General features: G+C 52.0%; 1 protein-coding gene across 1 annotated transcript in view; it reads right to left on the minus strand.

Annotated features, from left to right (window-relative positions):
* ALDH1L1 (aldehyde dehydrogenase 1 family, member L1) overlaps window positions 1–12,911 on the minus strand; it is a 44,327-nt gene that overhangs the window by 15,578 nt on the left and 15,838 nt on the right. Inside the window, exons 9-15 of the mRNA XM_005866930.2 lie at window positions 12,782–12,873; window positions 10,141–10,288; window positions 8,522–8,641; window positions 7,214–7,341; window positions 4,544–4,694; window positions 4,184–4,254; window positions 655–760 (exon numbers count right to left, since the gene is read on the minus strand). Coding sequence (XP_005866992.1) covers window positions 655–760; window positions 4,184–4,254; window positions 4,544–4,694; window positions 7,214–7,341; window positions 8,522–8,641; window positions 10,141–10,288; window positions 12,782–12,873 — 816 coding nt within the window. The remainder of the gene's footprint in view (window positions 1–654; window positions 761–4,183; window positions 4,255–4,543; window positions 4,695–7,213; window positions 7,342–8,521; window positions 8,642–10,140; window positions 10,289–12,781; window positions 12,874–12,911) is intronic.

The raw sequence follows: 12,911 nt of genomic DNA on the forward strand, positions 1-12,911 counted from the left end.
CCCTGCAGGCTGTGAGACCCCTGCAGGCTATGAGACCCCTGCAGGCTGTGAGACCACTGCAGGCTGAGAGACCACGGCACCTGCTCTCTAATAGAACACTGCAGGCTGTCTCAGAGCACAGGTACCAAGCAGGGTTTCCACTTCCCCAATCCAGAATTCCCGTGTCTGTGGAGAAATACCTGGCTCCACTCACCAGGCAGCTGCAAACAAGCACAGTTATCCTGACACAGCGACCCCAGGGCTGAAAGAACACGAAGTCTGCTTATGGTACTGGCCCTTCCAGCTTCCTCCTCTCTCCCAGGCCTGCTATCCACTCCAGGACCAGGCTTCCTGATATGGTACCAACGGTCCTGCTGGAGGCAGCTCCCACCTGACTTTGCAGGCCCTGATGGGGCAGTGCATCCAGTCTGGCAGGAGCCCCTCTTCCCAGGGCACGATGGCACGGGACACTGAACGGTTTCTGATCAGAGCTGTGAGACCAGTCTAGTGATGCAGTTAGCGGGGCCCACAGCAGGCCAGCTCTCATCAGCAGTACCTTCCTTTCTTGAGGAGAAACCAGGACTGGTGTGGGCAAAGGGCGAATGAACCACCTGGCTGCTCCCTTCCAGGTGCCTCCCCATAACCTCTGCAGCCCTAGGCCCTGCCCATACCCACCTGGGCAGGCTTGATCACCACTGTGTTCCCAGCAGCCAGGCAGGCGGCCGTCTTCCAGGAAAGCATCATCAGGGGGTAGTTCCAGGGGATGACAATGCCACAGACCCTGCCATACAGAAGAAGAACGCCTTCATCTCTTGTGACCCTGGACCCTGCCCTACACCCCTCGGCTGGGTGCCCACCGCGGGCCTTCCAGCTTCCTCCTCTCTCGCAGGCCTGCTATCCACTCCGGGGCCAGGCTTCCTGATATGGCACCAACGGTCCTGCTGGAGGCAGCTCCCGTCTGCCTTTGCAGGCCCTGACAGGGCAGTGCATCCGGTCTGGCAGGAGCCCCTCTTCCCAGGGCACGATGGCATGGGACACTGAACGGTTTCTGATCGGAGCTGTGAGACCAGTCTAGTGATGCAGTTTGGTAGGGTGTGGCACCAGGCAATGGGGGCAGTGACAGCAGGCAGGCATGGGTAAGGACCTGGCAGCTAGAGAGAGGGCCCAGGGTGACATAGCAGGCAGGAGGGTTGTGGGGCAGAGTCCAGGGTCACAAGAGTGGGCCAGGAGGATGTGGGAGAGGGTCCTCCCTGACATGAGGCCAGGGTCAGTCCCATGAAGACGAGAAACATGGAGTCAGCTGGGAAGCCCCATAAGGTTTGCCTGCCTTGCATTAAGCCATGGAGCCCAGTGTTGCACCACCTCTCGGTGGAGGAGAAAGCCTCTGGCGGGGCAGGGTCTCCAGGGAGGGGAGGCCACCCCACTGTGCTGAGGGACTTGCTGATGAAACTTGTTGTCCCAGCAGGCATGTGGCCCTCCCCTCCCCTCTCCCCTGTAGGAACTAGTGCACACAAGACCCCACACTGACTATGCGACTGTTTTCATCGTCACCATCATCATCTCCATGACCACCATCACCATCAGAGGACGCTCCCAAAGGATTACTGCTTAGCTGAATCCAGGCAGTGGGAGGGGGCGGTGAGAAGCCACAGGGTGTGGGGGCGGGCAGAGTGGGAGCAAGGTGGGGGCGCAGAGGCAGGCTCAGGGGCCCCCATGCCATCCTGGGGGTGATGGGGCACACTGAGGGGTTAGGAAAGGCACTTTCCCACACCATGCACACCCAGAAAACCCAAAGGGACAAGGCAGAGTGAGTGTTCCCAGGGAAGTGGGGAGGTCACCATAGAAAGGGAGAGGGCTGGCCCTAACTGGTTTGGCTCAGTGGATAGAGCATTGGCCTGTGGACTCAAGGGTCCCGGGTTCGATTCCGGTCAAGGGCATGTATCTTGGTTGCGGGCACATCCCCAGTGGGGGGTGTGCAGGAGGCAGCTGATCGATGTTTCTCTCTCATCGATGTTTCTAACTCTCTATCCCTCTCCCTTCCTCTTTGTAAAAAAAAAATCAATAAAATATATTTTAAAAAAAAAGAAAGAAAGGGAGAGGGCTGGGCTGTGGGGTCGCCACAACAGGAAAGATGCCAGAGAAATAAGTCCCACGGTCATGGGCTGGATTGTGTGCCCTCCAACATTCATATGCTGAAGTACCAATTCTGGAATCTCAGAACGTGGCCTCATTTGGAAATAAGGTTGTGGCAGGTGTAATTAGTTAAGATCAGGTCTTACTGAAGTAGCATGGATGCCTGACCCAATATGACTGCTGTGCTTATGAGGAGCACGCCATGTGAAAAGACAGACACACACAGAGAACTCCGCGTGAACATGAAGACAGAGTCAGGCAACACCCAGGATTGTGGGAATTACCACAAGCTTCGGGAGAGGCCTGGGCAGATTCTCCCTCGTGGCCTTGGAAGGAACAACCCTGATAGACACCTCGATCTGGGCCTTCCACCTCCAAAATGCCAAGACAACACACGTGTGTTGTTTGAGCCTCCCAGCTTGTTATGGTGGCTTGAGCAAACCCCAAACGTGTCAATATAGGGGAAAGGCTGCGGCCCCTGGGCTGGGTCTGCAGAGCGAGCCTGGCATGGGGTCAAAGCCAACAGGGGGGAGTAGGGGGACACGAGGACAAGAAGACTCCATCCTTGGCTAAGCTGCCATGAGAACACTCTTTCATTAGCCTCTGTGCCTCATCCATTCCTGGTAGCCTTTCTTTAGGGAAACCTCATGGTCTTGGCTCCCTCAGTGTGGAGGCCTGCACCTCCCAGCCACTGCCCTGCTGTGCGTCACTTCCCTGGGCACTGCAATGGGTGATTCCTGCCTGTCCCAGGGTTCTGTCCACTGTGCCTGACACCTTCCTCTCACTAAAGAGAGACCACTGGCCCCAGGGAGGTTAGGCCAGTGTGAAGCTGAGGGAGGCGTGAGGTGGCTGTGGCCCACTCCTGGGGTCACTGGGGCACTGGCCAGGGGAGCTGGTTGGTGCATTTAGTTGGAGCCACCCCTACTCTGTATGCAGACGCTTTTGGAGTGCTCAGTGTGTCCCCTGGGAGAGCAGCAGCAGCAGATTGGGGGACGTGTATCTTGCAGAGAACAAAATGTGATTGCAGACCAAAGGGTAGGCACTGGTCTTGGAGAGGAGGTCACCACGAGAGACGCCTAAATGACCAGGAACTGGAGGATGGGGGCGGGGGGGAGCGGGTATGTGAATACCCAGAGAGCAGCATGGGCGTAAAGGGCCCAGGGTCCATGAGGAGGCCAACATGGCTGAGCCCAGTGAGGGGATGGGGTCAAGGGCACCAGGCCCTCTTCAAGCAGGCAGCCAAAGTCAGGAGTTTGATTTCATTTTAGGGGCACTGGGAGCCACCGGAAGACGCTAAGGGAAGCAGCGAGATGGGCTCATAAGTTTTCTAATATTTTCTGAACATCGGAAAGAGCTGGCCTTTTCTCTTCCTCAGCACCAGGTAGGCAATTCTCCTCTTCTCCCCATAGCTTCAGCTGTTTGGCCTGGTCTGGGGAACCCCTGCCTTGTAGTCTATGCCACCTCCCCCAGCCTCACCCCTCTCTGGGGGCTAAAGGAGGGTTTTCCTGGGCCTTTGGGCCACCTGATGGTGAGATAGGGCCTCCTCCCGCTGGGTCTGAATCATTTCCCCAGTCCCTAGTCTTATCTACGCTGACTGGACACTTTTATTTTTCCTTCCACTGAGCACTTGTCTCTGCTCTGGCCTCTTTCTCCATCAGTATTTCTGTTCCTTGGGCTGCGTAGGAGTCCCTCATTTTAAAGCACATTAATTATTATACTGTTTTCAGATGCATTTTTTAGAGTGTACTCTCTGTTTTCCTCCATGACCCTGACTAATATAGGGTTGTTGTGGCGATTACATAAAATTAGGTTTATAAAGTAGTTAAAACAGTGCCGGGCACAGTCAGGCACATGGAAGTGGAAGCTGTTTTTATCCCGAGAATAGGAATTTTCATCAATTTTTATCATTGTTTTTTATCTCCAGCACCTGAAATGTCTGGCACATAGTAGTTGGCAAATAAATAGATGTTCAATAAATACATAAACAGAAGACGATATCAGTGCCCCACACATTGTGTTGCATGAAAAGCACCCGGGGTGTGGCCACTCTCCACTCTGTGCTGGGACTCACCCAATTGGCTCCTTCCTGGTCAAAGTCAGGTTTCTGTTGGGTCTGGCCTGGTTGATGGGGATGGTGGAGCCCTGAAAGAAGCATAGTGGGGGGTGGGGGAGGTTTTCAGTGGGAAGTACCAGCCCAGTTTCTCTTCCCTTCACTTTGGGCAGCCAGCCTGCCGCTGGGGCCCAGGGAAGAGCAAGGTTTTGTCTGTGTCCTGACACCCCCACTACCCATATGGGTAGGAGACCCAAACCCCCCAGCTTATGTATAATGGTGTTTACAACATTCAGAGTAATGTGCTGCCCTCGGACTTCCCTGCCAGGCCAGGCCTGCCTGTGTGAGCTCTCCTGCAGTGGGAAGGAGCCTAGTCCCCACCTGGATCTTGTCACACCAGCCAGCAAAGTAGCGGAAGGTCTGGATGGACATGCCCACGTGGGTCTTCAGGGCCAGGGTGTAGACAGCGCCTGCATCCAGAGCCTCAATGGTGGCCAGCTCTTCCTGATGCTGCTCCATGAGGTCTGCCAACCTGGCCAAGGCATGGAGGAAGGGAGGAAGACGGGCTCAGGCCTGGCACACCCTGGCCTGCTTTTTCAGGGCTGTTCTTCAAGGAGTCAGGAGCCCTGCCCTGCACACTCAGAGGTGCTGACCTCAGTTTCCTCATCTGTGAGATGGAACAGTAACATTTACTTCGCGGGATGAGTGTGAAGATGATGCCCTCTGTCCTGCTCTCCTTTCCTCCCTCCCTTGCTTCCTCCCCGAAATATCGATGGATTGACTACTTTATAATAATCCTCACACTTGATCCTGCAGAGGAGGCTGCCTGCCTCCAACAAGGAGGTCCCCATCCCAGAAGGCCACCCTCTCGGTCTCGGGGTGGCCTCCACCAGGGGAAAGCCTCTTTGGCTTCCAGCACCAGCTAATCCAGTGGAAGATGCTCCCAAGGCTGGCATCTCCAGGGATGAGAGGGAGGGATGATGGGAGAGATGCAAGGGAAGGCATGTCTACACAGTCCTCCTGGAGTCTGAACACTCCAACATCCAGTTGTTCTCCCACGGTTCTGGCGGGTCTGCTGCTGTGGACAGCCTAGGAGTTAGAATAGTGGCCCCCTTCCTGATATGAGAGTTGTAGGTATCCAGGGGGTAGGGTGGACGGAGAAAGGTGGAGACCACCAACCTAGAGCAGCCCTGTCTTGCACAATGGGAAGTGCCAGCCCAGGATCAAAGCCTGTTGACCAGTTCCCACTCTGCTCTTTTCTGCCTACGGCCACTGGCAAGGCCCTAACACCCCCAGGCCTGGTCCAGTCCTGCCTATACCTCCAGTCCCCCCAATGGCTGCCCATAACACTCAGGATACAGCTCCAACCCTGTCCTGACACCTCCACCTGATCCTCACCCTCATGATCCCGCTCCGGCAGCTGGGTGTGACTGGCTCCCCAGATTCCCAGGGAGGTTCTGTCTTATCTCCCTGGGGTTCTGGGGAGCTGACTTTCTCTAACTCTCCCACTTTCTCTAACTCTCCCCTCTGGATCTGTCTTCCTAGCTCCTCCCACAATTGCATCATGTCTTATTCCTATAACATATTCCATATTCCATAAAAACCATGGTAGTCCTACTTCCCTCATTGAACCAGGGGTGCTCTGCAGCCATTTCTCAGGGAAATTCCAGGGCAGCAATGGGCACGCCTCCTCCCTGGGGACTAGAAGGCTGCATGGGGTAGGGAGCAGGTCACCAGGAGTTCTCAGGCCTTGACATGTCTGTCCATCCAGTTGAAGTCTCCACTTACAGCTGTGCATGGCACCACCTCCTCACTATCTTTGTTGTCAGTGGGGTCATCACATGTGCCGCCAGATGGAAGGAGAGCATCTCCAGGGAAAGGCACTTTCTTCTGGGCTAGCACCGTCTACCACAGCGTCCCTATTCCAGGGCCAGCAGCTCACCACCACCAGCCCAGGCATGCGCGCTTCATAGCTCTGACTGACCTTCAGAGGCTCTAGGTCATTAGCCAATGGCTGCCTAAAATTGATGGGTGCTCCAAGAAATCTTGAAACTAAAGGCATGCTGGGCATGCCCAGCCTCCACAGCCCTCACCTGGCCCCAACCCCACCATATCTATTCCATTTTGCAAGCCATGCAAGCCCCTCTCTCTGCTTCCCTGCTGTGGGGGCTGCCTTGGCATGTCTGACCTCTGGAATGGAAACAAAAGGCATTCCAATGGCATGGCCAGGGTGGGGCCTCTCCCGCCAGATGACCAACACTGACTACATCATCACCAGACTCCATGCCTGAGGGCTTCCCCAGAACCCAGAGCATCAAAGCCAGGTTCCTGAAACCGGCTCACCAGGCTTTTGGATACTGCTCTGTTTGTCTGTCCAGCACCCTCCCTTCTGCTGGAAACATGACCCCACCTTTCTTGGGGGTGACTGCTCCACCCCCACTCAGACCACCTGGTTCTAGGGGAGCAGCTCCTCTCTTCCAGGCCTCATTCCATCCTGTGGTCACAAGCCACAGCAATCCCAAGTCCTTCTCTAAGACTTCTGATTGGAGCTAAGGAGGGAGGGCCATTTACAACCTGACTTTACAAAAGGCGGGGGGGGGGGGGGGGGGGGGGGGGGGGGGGGGGGGGGGGGGGGGGGGGGGGGGGGGGGGGGGGATGTGAGGATGAGCCCGTCCCTGGTCCCTGCCGTTGTCGGCCTCTGTGCACACCAGCCCTGGGCTGGTCCAGGTGAGCACCCTGTCTGTCTGGGTCTGCCCAGAACCAGCTGTTAGCTTTGCCAGTTTGTGGTTCCACTCCCTCACTTTTGCACCTCCTCATCTTTGCTCACACTGTCCCCTCATCTTTGCTCACACTGTCCCCTCTACTCTTTCCCCTGAGGTCACTTGCAAAATCCCTCTTGCCTCTCAAGTCACTTCCTCTGAGTAGCCTTTTATGAGCCTCGGGTCTCGGGGACCTGTCTGGAACCCCAATTCTTCTTGAAAGGACCTGAGCATCCATCCTCGCCCTGAGCTGAAGGTGGTGGGAGCTGACAGGTGGGTGGGTGGCTCTCACCTGTACAGGAGCCGGCCCCGGTCCCGGGCACTGATCTTCCCCCACAATCCATTCTCAAAGGCATCTTTTGCAGCAGCCACTGCCTTGTCAACATCGCTGACCTGGGCCAGGGACACCTGGCAGATAACCTGTGGTGGAGCAGAACTCTGAAGCCTTCCCTGGGCTCCGTGGACACAGACACGCCTGCCTGCTCCCCAGCCACCTGGGTGCACTCAGAGAGGAAATTCTACCAGTGGAAGGGCACTGGGAGGGTGCAACCAGAGTAAGATGAGGCCTGGGAAAGGTCTATTTGTGTTTGTACATACCAGGGACCTTCTCATCACTTTCTCACTGAGCCAACACAGGGCAACAGACTTGGGCTGCCGACTAAGGATGAGCATTTTCAAACCAAGAGCATAGACGCATTCATTTAGTGAGTCCCAGGCAAAGGGTTTATTTTTTAAGTGGAATAGGCTAGACATTGGGGGTGACTAGACCTGTCCCCAATCGGCATTGCATGCCCTAAAGGTACCCATATGGTCTACAGCATGGGCCTGGGTGCAGGTGGGAAAGAAGGGCTAGAGGGCGAAGGCCAGGGCTTTCTTGCTGGTCACTACAGACAGCACCTGCTGGGCAGCCCTGTCCACACACCCTCTATCCCAAGACTCCCAAAACAGGCTTTGAGGTGCTAACAGCACTCCATGCTGTTGCCGAGGGCACTGTACCCTTTGTCTGCGTCCCCACACCTTGTCCGTCTCTTTGTGAAGCACTGTCTTTAAACTTCCCTCCAATGAGCCACGTTGAGTGTGCTACCTATTTTCTGAGGGACCGGAGCTATACTGTAAGATGGGGCAGGACAGAAAACGTTCGGTAGACACCTGTAAGAGTAAGTGTTGTCCCAAGTATATACACGTGTGAGAATGTGTGTGTATATGGGTCATGATGTGAGAGGGTCATAGTCAAGAATCCTGACAAACATAGGATTTAAGGAAGAATTTCCAGACATTAGAGTACAAATATTCGAGAAGGTGGGGCCATGCTGGGATAACTGTTGAAGTGTGGAGGGGAGGGAATGGTTTGAAATTTATTCCAGTCCTAGAGCAGGCCCTTTAGAGTCCTGCCCCAACCCCCCGCCAACCCGTCCACACTACACCTCCCTCTATGTCGTTCCTGTAGGGAGGACTGGCGATGGACTGCCCTTTTGTGTCCAAGCAGAGGTCCCCTGGGCCAGGATCCCCCGGTGTCAGATAGGGGAGTAGATGGGAAGGCACACCATGGATGGGGGAGCAGTGGGAGGGAGGAAAAAGAAGGTGCTGGGCCTGCACTCACACTTCCATCTGTCGGGTTGATGGTCTCATAGGTCTTGGCACCCTCGGCATCCACAAATGTGCCCCCAATGAAGAGCTGGTGGGGCATTCGGAGGGTCAGCTTGTTCACTGCCTTTTCCACCTGGAAAGAAAGGTTTCACAGGCTTTAGCTGTAGTGTGGATTCTTCACAAATGGGCACCATTGGCTGGCACAAACCCACATGGAGACACAGGAAACACAGATGGATAGACAACCACTGGCACGCATGTGTGTGTGCACGTGCACACACACACACACACAGCACACACCCAAGGGGTCTATTACATTGGAAGTCTGAGGATCTGAGTGGTAAGAAGAAATGAATAGAATGGACTCTGAGGCCAGACTGCCTGGGTTGAAGTCCTAGCCCTGATACTTACCTGCTATGTGACCTCAGGCTGTTTGCTTGGCCTTCACACATAGAAAGTAGGTGGACAGGCCCTTGTAAGCCGCCAGACATGACACCAGCCCCACCACTCACTTACCCACACATCTGCAATTCCATGCTGAATGCAGGAACCTCTGGGAAACCTGTTCATCAGTCATTTGTTCACAAATCTATAGCCAACCTGAGGTCCATCCTGACCACCTGTGTTTTCTTCATCAGGTTTTGTTTCAAACTACCAGCCAGACAAACTACCCCAAAGCTAACTGCTGTAGGAGTTTGTACCAAGATAACCTAGAGATAATTTTCAATAATGTCTTTAAGAAACACCCTAGCTGGGTGGCTCAGTTGCTTGGAGCATTGTCCGGTACACCAAAAAGGTTGTGGATTTGATCCCTGGTCTGGGCACACATGGAAGGCAACTGATCGATATGTCTCTCTCTCTCTCTCTTTCTCCCTTCCTCTCTCTAAAAAAAATCAATAAACATATCCTTGGGTGAGGATTAAAGGATAAATAAATAAATAGTTTCTCTAAGAAACAGACTTGCAATTACTTCATCACTTTTCCATAATACAAGTTAAATGTATAGCAACATTTGTTTTCCTTATTGGGAAAACACTCCCAATTCCTTTCTCTTGCTTTCTTTTTTCCCTGGCATTTCAACAAAAATAACTTAATGCAGAGAATTGGTAACACAGGTGATGGAAGAGCTGAGAAGCCATGAGTCAACCCAGACATCAGCAACAGCAGGAAGCCACTGCCCTCACTAAATTACAGCGACAAATGGAGGAGAAGGTCATACCAGAACCAGGGGCTAGGGCCACCCAGGGGCACCAGAGTCGAGGCAGGTAATCTAGGAGGGGCTGTGGGCACAGTAGAGATGCAGCTGGAAAACCCAACAAAGGAGAAAGAGGGAAAGAAATGCTCGGTAAAGGCCTCTTCCTATTATCCTAGTCTCATGTCTTGGGACTCAGAACTTATCCTACATACTGAGTCTTAGACAGCAATTTCCTCTGTTGAGTTTGCCCCACTGCCCTGGCATCCTCGGGTTCTCCAGAGCTGCCAGGGAGAGCCTGGGACACTGAAAGGTGGGCACGTGGGGGGTCCTGCCTTCCTGTACATCCAGGTTACCCCCGTGTGTTCTGTTGGATCCATAGCAGTAGATGCCTGAGGGGTCGGTAGGGTCATGCCCATGTGGGGAAGCCCAGAACTCACGTAGTCAATGATGCACTCGCTCTCTTTGTCATCCCCTCGCAGCTTTCTCACTAACAGCTGGATGAAGTCCTTGAAAGTGGTTGCCATGTAAACATCTTCATTTTCCAGTTCCACACCATCACACAGCTCTTTCACTTCCTCCACCAATCTGAAGGAAAAGAGATTTTTAAAAGTGGGAGCATGGGAAGAGGTGTGGCAGACCTGCACTATTCTAGCAGCAGAGGTGGTGGTGCCAAAGACATTTATCCCAGCAGCCACAGCAAGAGTGTTAGTCTAGAATTGGGGTTAAGATCCCAGTCCATGGACTCAGGAGGCCCTGGTTTCAAGTTCTGGCTCCACCACTTACTAATTTATGACCTTGAGCAAGTGACAAACTCTTCTGAGTCTGCGTTTCTTCACCTGTGATATGGGAACAATAAAAGCTCTGCTACCACTCTGTGATGAGTAAATGAGATAATCCAACTATTAATAATAATCTTCAAAAGATACTGTTAAAGATTTAAAAGCAAGCCACAGATTGAGAGAAAATATTTCTAAATTATATATCTGATAAAGGGCTTTTATTCGGGACATATTACAAAGTCTCAAAACTCAACACTAAGAAAAAAACAACCTAAGTAAAAATGGTCAGAAGATTGATCCGATGTTTCACCAAAGAAGAAATATGGATGACATATGAAAAGATGCTCAATATCATTAGTCATTAGGAAAGTGCAAATTAAAACCACAAGCTATGGCTGCATACTCATTAGAATGTCTAAAACTATAAAGCCGGACCTTACCAACTGAGTTCTCATACACTGCTGGTAAGACTGTAAAATGGTACTTTGGAAACCACTCCGTAAAGCAGTTGCTTAAAATTCAAACATATACTTTCCATTTCATTTATAGATATCTACCCAAGATAAATAAAAGCCTATGTAAAGACTAAAGATGATAGAGCAGGAAACCAAAAATTCATCCCTCCACCTACATAACTATTGAAATGGTAGAACTGTCTGAATCAGATGTTTTAGAACTCTGGACTCGAGTGAACATTTGCAGTATCCAGGGGAGACAGCATGAGGAGGAGGGAGGTAAGTGTTGGCAAATTACAGCATGCCTCTCTCTGGCCAGTGATTGGTTCATGACTCCACCAGAGACAGTAAATTTAAGTCAAGGACTTATGTGAAAACTGCTGGAGGAGCAATCCCCTTTTCAGTGGGAAAGCTGGAAAGGCAAGAAATGAGACCAAAGCTACTGTACAGCCATTTTGTCACTATGAAGAAAACCCCTGTCCCCACATGAAGCAACAGATGGTGACAAGTTAATGACATAATTTGACTCTTTGGGGTAGTCAACTATGCCTAAAGAAAGCTACTGTAGACTTTTGAACTTTCTTTTTTTGGGGGGGCTTTTTTGCTTAAACCAAACTGAATAAATTAATTACTATTATTATAAGCGAAGATGTTCTAGTGTATTCCACATCCTTCTCTCTTTTTTATTTTTAAATATGTTTTTATTGATTTTAGGGACCAAGCCCGAAACCTAGGTATGTGCCCTGACTGGGAATCGAATTGGTGAACTCTTGGTTCATGAGTTGATGCTCAATCACTGAGCCACACTGGCTGGGCTCTTTTTCTTTTTAATCCTGAACCTTCTGTTTATACACTGTTAAATGGAAGGCAAGACAATTCATAGGAAGTTGAAGAATAGGTAAACTAATCTATGGTGAAAGATTGTCTATGGGCCATGGGGCTACTGACTGGAAAGGAGGAGGAGGGAACCTCATAGGGTGAGGCTGGTGTCTATCTTGATCAAGATATAACTGATGTTATATATGAAAGATATAACATCATCTATAGGTTATATATTATATAGCTTGTGTGGGTTACACAAGTTAAACCAAAGTCTACCAAACTATTGTCTTAAGATCTGTGCATTGCACTGTACATGAACTTATACTCAGTTTTTAAACTATTGAAATCATGATTCCTTTACCCGCAGCATACATCTGACGGGAACACTTGGGAGGTTAGATTCATTTGCTCAGGCCCAACCTGCCTGTCCTCCCCCACCTTCTGCACACTCTGGCTTTCACTGGGGGTATTGGAGCTGGTGGCAGTTTTAAAAAAGTCATACATTAGCTGATTCTCTTCCCATTGAAGGGGTAGGTCTCTGTCCCTGCCCCTGAGTCTGAATAGGCTTGTGACTGCTGAGACCAATCAAGTCAGGAGCAGTGACTCGATGGGGAGACTTTCCAGGCTGGGTGACGAAAGGTGCTACCACACCTGCATTGTTTGCTGGCACTCTCGCTCTCAGCACCGTGAAAAGTCCAAGTCCCCAAGCCACCACATGCAGGTGCCTGGTCAGTGGTGCCAGCAAAGCAGCTGCCAGCCTTCCTGGCCCAGGTGCCAGCATGGCAGTGAGAAGCCAGCTAGCAGTAGTACATCCCTACTCAGCTGTCCTAGCTCCTGCCAGTCCACTGACCTGTAGCCATTCAGGGTGGCCTGCCAGGCCTGCACTCATGGGCCCTTTCTGGATCACTGACCTGCTAACCATGAATATAACAAATGGTGGTGGTTTCCCGCCATTACATTTTGGGCTGATGAGTGGCACAGCCTCAGACAACTGGGATGGGACCTCCCACTCCTGGCCTTACCTCACCACATCCACTGATGCGGCACCCGACTTGAAGAAATCGGTGGAGTCTTCTACCTCCAGGACGTTGGGGAGAATCCGCTTCCAGGCACTCTGAAAAACAGGCGTGGTGAGAACACAGGTCCCAAGGG

This window comes from Myotis brandtii, unplaced genomic scaffold (assembly GCF_000412655.1).
Source record: "Myotis brandtii unplaced genomic scaffold, ASM41265v1 scaffold240, whole genome shotgun sequence".
Lineage (NCBI taxonomy): Eukaryota > Metazoa > Chordata > Mammalia > Chiroptera > Vespertilionidae > Myotis > Myotis brandtii.